Here is an 8,145-nt window from a genome sequence, read left to right as displayed (position 1 = left end):
GTTTATCTCTATCTATAATAATATTCAAGATAATAACCAAAAACAGCAAAACTTCCTTAAAATTACCAATTCATGGGCAGCAACCCAACAACCGGTTGTCCGACTCATCTGAAAATTTCAGGGCAGATAGATCTTGACCTGATAAACGATTTTACACATTGTCAGATTTGCTTTAAATGCTTCGGTTTCAGAGTTATAAGCCAAAATCTACATTTTACCCCTATGTTCTATTTCTAGCCATTGCGGCCATCTTGGTTGGTTGGCCGGGTCACCGGACACATTTTTAAAACAAGATACCCTAATAATGATTGTGGCTTAATTTGGTTAAATATGACCCAGTAGTTTCAGAGGAGAAGATTTTTGCAAAAGATAACAAAAACTTGCGAAAAATTAAAAAAATAATTACTATAAAGGGCAATAACTCCTTAAGGGGTCAACTGACCATTTTGGTCATGTCGACTTATTTTTAGATCTTACTTTGCTGAACATTATCGCTGTTTACAGTTTATCTCTATCTATAATGGTATTCAAGATAATAACCAAAAACGGCAATTTAAAAAAAAAAACAATTGGGGGAGGGGGCAGCAACCCAACAACCGGTTGTCCGACTCATCTGAAAATTTCCGGGAAGATAGATCTGGACCTTATAAACACATTTACCCCCATGTCATATTTGCCCTAAATGCTTCGGTTTCAAAGTTATAAGCCAAAATCTACATTTTACCCCTATGTTCTATTTTGAGCCATGGCGGCCATCTTGGTTGGTTGGCCGGGTCACCGGACACATTTTTTAAACTAGATACCCTAAATGATAATTGTGACCATGTTTGGTTAAATTTGGCACAGTAGTTTCAGAGGAGAAGATTTTTGTAAAAGATTACAAAAACTTACGAAAAATTGGTAAAAAATTACTATAAAGGGCAATAACTCCTTAATGGGTCAACTGACCATTTTGGTCACTTGACTTATTAGTAGTTCTTACTTTGTTGAACATTATTGCTTTTTACGGTTTATCTCTATCTATAATAATATTCAAGATAATAACCAAAAACGGCAAAATTTCCTTAAAATTACCAATTCATGGGCAGCAACCCAACAACCGGTTGTCCGACTCATCTGAAAATTTCAGGGCAGATAGATCTTGACCTGATAAACGATTTTACACATTGTCAGATTTGCTTTAAATGCTTCGGTTTCAGAGTTATAAGCCAAAATCTACATTTTACCCCTATGTTCTATTTCTAGCCATTGCGGCCATCTTGGTTGGTTGGCCGGGTCACCGGACACATTTTTTAAACTAGATACCCAAATGATGATTGTGGCCAAGTTTGATTAAATTTGGCCCAGTGGTTTCAGAGGAGAAGATTTTTGTAAAAGTTAACGACGACGGACGACGGACGCCAAGTGATGAGAAAAGCTCACTTGGCCTTTTAGGCCAGGTGAGCTAAAAATGTAACGTTGGACATAACGTTTTATGTAAAAATTGGATAATTAAGTGCTACAAATTTTGGTATTTTAAATTTGGGTTCCTTTTTCCCCTTTACTTTCAAGTCTATTGTAATGAATTAAACCAGAAATCACTATATTTTAATCGAATTAACCAATCTACGTATTAATTTTTATGATATTCTATAGTAAAAATAGAATGTGTACCAACATCGTGCCCAACATCTAGCTTATACATTATTAAGAAACTAGCATATATGTGCCGCCAGGAGGTATACGAGATAATAGATACAGTCGGAGAAGTACATACAATAGCATGGCAAAAAAGAAAAACCATCAAAAGACCAATAAAACAGTCTGCAAAAAACTGTATCGAAATACTACTGACAATAACGAACACTATCAAAACTTTTATTTAAAGATTTATAAAGAGATCATTATCAGACCTTCTTAACTTATGGCACCCGTCGTGTTGTGTATGGCAAGTTGAAATTTATCCAAAAAAAGTACAAAAACTCAATAAATTGTGTTTTACTTGCAGATGCTACATTTAAAATTAAATATTGTGTAAAAAAGATTCTTAAACATATGTTTTAAACATCTAATCATCCAAAATGCTGTTCAACATCTTATGCCTTATCCTATATCAATTTAAGATGTTAGCAGATATGAACAATATCAGAAATCCATGCGTGTCTGCATAATATCTTTTCTTTCATTTTCGCATTGTGCAACTACTCTATGCAGTTTCTCTTCGTAACCGGTACAGAAGATAGAGTTATCGAAGTATTTTTTTTCGTTGGAATCTGTTATTTGATTTACCATATCCATTAAAGCTCGCACTTGTTGGCCATCTTTGTTTGTGTTATTAAAAAGTTGAAACCTTCCTTCTGACAAAGCTAGAATATCTTGCAAATTTTCACTCATAGATATCTTTTCTCTTGTAATTGAGTTTTCGGTCTTATCCACTTTTGTGAAAACAATAATGGTATACTTTGCAATTCCTTCTAAGCATTGGAGACAACTAACTAAGAAGTGGGTTTCTGCATTATATCGATCGACTGGAGTAACAAGGATGAGTACGTTCGGTCCTGGGGTTAGTAGTTCTATACCATTCTTTAAACCCCAAAATCTGCCAATTTCTGGATTGCTGCTTGTTTCTGCATTAAATCCCGGAACATCTACGACCTTTAATTGATAACCCTGGCGTTCACATTTTTGGAGACAACATGTCTTGGTTATTGGATCAAAGGATAATTTTGTTTCCATTTGTTCTGTACCAAGAAGTGTGTTGACAGTTGAACTCACGCCAGAACCAGTCAAACCATAAACTATCAGTTTGTATTCTTCTAAACCTATATTAAAAATAGCAGATACTAGTATAGTTTGTATATTTTTCATAAACAACAAACAGGAGGTTGTGCTCTGAAATATATGACAAGACGTTTTACTTTTTATTCTAATAAGTATATGAAACATTTTATAAAGTTCATAGAATATCAAATAAAATCTAGATATAATATTTCTTGTATATTATGTGAGATATTTTATATAGTCTATAAAATATATCATGTCGTGTATAAGTTATCTCATATAATTGATTCGATATCTTATAATCAACGAGCTGATTGCTTTGATGTGGAAGAAGTTAGATAAAAGGTAACTTGAATTACAATAAAAGCAGTCCCAACAAACACAGCCTGCTATGTCCGGCAGTATAGGACTTCAGAAGACTTGGACTTCCTCTTCCACCACAAACTATGTATATAATATAGCTTATATGCTTTTTAACATATTTCGTATATTTTATAAGATATCTTATAGGGTTTTTATGATCTTTCATATAGTTTATATAAGATATCTTATAAAGAAAATTATATGAAAATATCTTATAAAGAAATTATATGAAAATATCTAATAAAAAAAATTATATGAAAATATCTTATAAAGAAAATTATATGAAAATATCTTATAAAGAAATTATATGAAAATATCTTATAAAAAAATTTATATGAAAATAACTTATAAAGAAAATTATATGAAAATATCTTATAAAGAAAATTATATGAAAATATCTTATAAAGAAATTATATGAAAATATCTTATAAAAAAATTATATGAAAATATCTTATAAAGAAAATTATATGAAAATATCTTATAAAGAAAATTATATGAAAATATCTTATAAAGAAAATTATATGAAAATATCTTATAAAATTATATCATGAGTCTTATAAATCAAATAAGATATCTTATAAATCAAATAAGATATCTTATGAATCAAATAAGATATCTTATAAATCAAATAAGATATCTTATTAAGTTTATAAGATATCTTGAAAATTGAATAAATTGACATAAAAAAAATTCTAGCCTGCTTCCCTTTTCATAATTAGATTTTTTGTTGAGTTTGATGGAAATGAGATAAGAACCTTCAAAATATATACAGATTATCAGAGTCTCAATTCTAACTATTCTTTTTATTAACTGTGTACAGCTAAAATGTAAACATTCCAATATACTGGAGATATTCAGCTATAATGTACACAATAATATTTCTTTTTTTTATGATTACAGTCCAACATTTTATATTATTAGGTAAAAGGTTTTTTAATCTCATTATACCATCAGAATTAAGATTCAGTAAAGGTTGACTGGGACGAAGGCGCGAACATTTAAACTGCATTCCGCAATTTGGAGATATGTTATAAAGAGCCATCAATTTCAACTACGTAATGGTGTTTCGGCACCCAAGTTGTCTAAAACGTCAAAATTTTAAGGGGAGTAAATGGACCAAATAGTACCTTATCATTGAAAGCCCAATGACGTCGTAAGAAATGCTTACCCCCTCAGTTAATCTTTTTATCATTTTCAGCTGCTGGAAAACTACTTAACCCCGTAAAAAACAATCAACAAACAAACAAACGAAACAATCCCTATGCAAATCACTCTTACCAAGAGCTGAATTTAAATCAGGTTCCTTGTGGTCTTTGGACAATTCTGCAATGTAATTGATTTCATTGTAACCGAAATTGCATAGCTTAAAACATAAATGTTTATAAATTTAAATCATAGGAAAGTTCACATTTGTTCAATATACAGCTTTCGTAGAAATTAAGCAAAAACTTACAAATTCAAGGAAGCTACATGTAGTTATCCCGTATACCTCATCGCCTCCATTCAAAATATTGAAAGTAAGAAAGGATGGGGAAAAAATAAGATTTACGACACTATCTATTTCGTCAAATTTCCTATCTTCGGCTATGGGAGTAAATTTTTCCAACGTAAATCTTTAAATAATTTACAGTAATAAGTAAATAAAACATATTTTTTTGTGATTTTTTCCCTAAAAATTTCATGTATAAGCTAAAAAGTTCAAACATAAACGGGAGTAAATGAACCAAATAGTACACTAATGACGTCGTTAGAAATGTTTACCCTCTCAGTTAAGCTTTTTATCATTTGCAACTGTTGGAAAACTACTTTACCCCCGAAAAAAACAAACAATCAACAAACAAACAAACAAACAAAAAAAAAATCCATATGTAAATCACTCAAACTTACCAACTGCTGAACTTAAATCAGGTTCCGTGTGGTCTTTGGACAATTCTGCAATGTAATTGATTTCATTGTAACCGAAATTGCATAGCTCAAAACATAAATGTTTTTCAATTCAAATCATATGAAAGTTAACATTTATTCAGTATACAGCTTTCGTAGTAATTAAGCAAAACTTACAAATTCAGGGAAGCTAGTTATCCCTTATCCCTCATCATGCTCATCGCCTCCATTCAAAAAATTGAAAGTAAAAATGATAATAAAACTAGAGGCTCTCAAGAGAGTATTTACTGGTGCTATGGAAATCATGTAAAATAAGGTTAAAACAAAATTAATAGTACTAGATATTAGATATTATTAGATGCTATAATGATATCTAAGATAATAACAAAAAACTGTAAAATTACCGTAAAATTACTAACTCAGGGGCAGCAACCCAAAAACGTGATGTCGGATTTGTCTGAAATTTTCAGGGCAGATTAATCAAAATCTGATGAACATTTATGCCATCTGTCAGGTTTGCTCTAAATGCATTAGTTTAACTGCATTTTACCCCTATGTTCTATTTTTAATCATGTCCGTCCATGTTGGTTGGCAGGCAGGATCATCGGACACATTATTTAAACTAGATACCCTAATGATGAGTATGGCCAAGTTTGGTTAAATTTGTCTCAGTAGTTTCATAGACGATTTTTGTAAAAGGTTACAAAAATTGTTAACAATTGACTTTAAAGGACAAAAACTCCTTAAAGGGTTCACGGACAATTTTAGCCATGTTGACTTATTCGTAGATCTTACTTTGCAGAACATTATAATTGCTGTTTACAGTTTATCTCCATCTATAATAATATACAAGATAATAACCAAAAAATGCTAAATTTCCTTGCGGATTTAAGGCGGATAGATCTGAACCTCATGAACATTTTTACCGCGTGTCAGATTTGCTATAAATGCTTTAGTTTCAGAGATATAAGTCAAAACTGCATTTTACCACTATGTTCTTTTCTTAGCCATGTCGGCCATGTTGGTTGGCAGGCGGGTCATTGGACACATTTTTTAAACTAGATACCCTAGTGATGATTGTGGCCAAGTTTGGTCAAATTTGGTTCAGTAGATTTGTAAATGTCAACAGACGACGACGACGACGGACGACGGACGGCAAGTGATGAGAAAATTCTTTTTCATTTCATTGGAAAATGGTCCCTTTTACAGACCTGTTGAAAAGTAATATTTTGAACTTTAAAAAATGGTCCTGGACCTCCTATTTTTTTCGACCAATTTGATTAACTCTCTGTAAAGATTAATATAACAAAACATACGGCAATTCTGACATAAAAGTCGAATAGGGCCGAGCCATCTTAATTGAGTTTGCTTACCTTTTTCAAAGGGAATTTCTAGCTTAGTACCACATTCTGTACAAAACTTGGCTTTGAATCCGCAGTTTGTACAGGCCATCTGAAAAGGTTTTATCAAGCGTCAAATCAAAAATAAAGTTTAAAAAAAGCAAAAGAGTAGGTCAGGTAAGAGCCGATTTTGGCCTCAAAATTCAGATTCATCTAACGAAAGATTTTGGACACTTTAAACACTTAAGTGTCTAGTTCAATTGATTCAAATCGTTTTTATGAAAGATTGTAACTGATTTAGTCATTACAAACGCTCCGATTCAAGCTTAAATATGCAAAATCTATCAAATATGCCAAAAAACGTCACTTTTCAGATGTTTTTTGTCAAAAATGCAAGTGGCCGCATCCGTGTTCATCCTCAACCTTTAAATATGTTATGTATTATCATCAAATACAACTAACATTTCAATTTTATGAATGTACACGAATGCGGCCACTTTCATTTAAGACGGAAACCGTCTAAAAAGTAACAAAAATGCTAAGATTGTGAAGATTTCAGTAATTTAGCAAGGATGCTAGTACCCGATATTTGTGCATTGTATTGTCAAAAACAGCCCATATTTATGTAACAGAAGCATTCTACTTTTCAGTAAATAGCTTAAAGATTACACTTTCACAATATTGCAAAACTGCTATATTTTGGGGCCAAATTGGAGTCTTTAATACTGAACCTACGTAAACCTAAGCTTACATTTGGGCTAATTATGTTTTTTTTTTTTAATATATATATTCGCAAGATATTCAATAAAACAAAAACAAAAAACAATTTACATAAAAAAAATCCAACTTTCAAAAATCAAAAATCGGTAGAGAGCAGAAACTGTCTGACTAACGGATTATGTACATAAAACAAAATCAAGTTAACATAAATACATGGTATTTACCCAAAAGCCGATTTCAATATTTCGCCCGAATGTCGACTTGCAATTAACCCAAACACAACACACTTTTAGCTTAAATGTTGCAGAAGCATTCATAAACCAAAACGTTACGCGATTCTCCCATATTAAATGAGTTAACTGATAGTTACCACAGATATGCGGAATAATAGAGTAATAAGCAGCGTTTATCAAGATTAACCTTCTATTTTGTACCAAATAAAGGGTAAAAAAAAGTATGAAGTGTGTTCTTGTAACAATAACTAAAAAACAAGTATTTAAGTATTTAATAGATTTAAAATAAAATAATAACACTAACGTTAATTTATGTTGACCGTTATTTTAATAAAATATGTCTTACCGTGAAAACTATTCAGGTATCTTTCGATGAATAAAGCGTCGATATTTTATCACATAAGAGTGGGCGTATTCAAATACCATAGGCGGAACTAAAATCATGCAGAAAAAAATGAAAATCCAATGAGCGAAAAGAGCAGGCTAGTACATGATCAGCATACTCAATATTTATGAATGTTTAGGCATATCCTTGGTTTTACAATAACATCATTTTTCGAAAATGAAGAACTCAAAGAATAGACCAGCATTGTAATTCTATTGTTCAAAAATAGGCCAGATAATACTTTGTTTTCTTAAATGCACTTCTTGCTCGGAAAAAGGAAATGGATCAATTGGAACAATGTACACTACGCTAGTTAGTCTCGCATGTATGATAATAATAACTATTATACGCTTGCTATGAAAAAATTGCTAAATTAGCCAAATTAAAGCTAAAAAAGTCAAAGCAAAACACAATTTGAAACAATTGAAACAAGAAAAACAACAGGTTTTTCTGTACTAAA

At 31.3% G+C, this 8,145-nt stretch overlaps 1 protein-coding gene across 1 annotated transcript; it reads right to left on the bottom strand.

Annotated features, from left to right (window-relative positions):
- Positions 1–1,962: 1,962 nt before the first annotated feature.
- Positions 1,963–7,749, bottom strand: LOC143074566 (GTPase IMAP family member 9-like). Its single transcript, XM_076249961.1, has 5 exons — positions 7,647–7,749; positions 6,381–6,459; positions 5,011–5,055; positions 4,402–4,446; positions 1,963–2,801 (listed from the first exon to the last, which is right to left on the bottom strand). Exons 2-5 carry the CDS (start codon positions 6,457–6,459, stop codon positions 2,125–2,127), a joined length of 846 nt encoding a protein of 281 aa, XP_076106076.1. The 5' UTR covers positions 7,647–7,749; the 3' UTR covers positions 1,963–2,124.
- Positions 7,750–8,145: the final 396 nt, after the last annotated feature.

This window comes from Mytilus galloprovincialis, chromosome 5, assembly GCF_965363235.1.
Source record: "Mytilus galloprovincialis chromosome 5, xbMytGall1.hap1.1, whole genome shotgun sequence".
NCBI classification, from domain to species: domain Eukaryota; kingdom Metazoa; phylum Mollusca; class Bivalvia; order Mytilida; family Mytilidae; genus Mytilus; species Mytilus galloprovincialis.
Note: the sequence above shows the minus strand (reverse complement) of the source record. Positions and strands in the feature narration are given on the sequence as shown.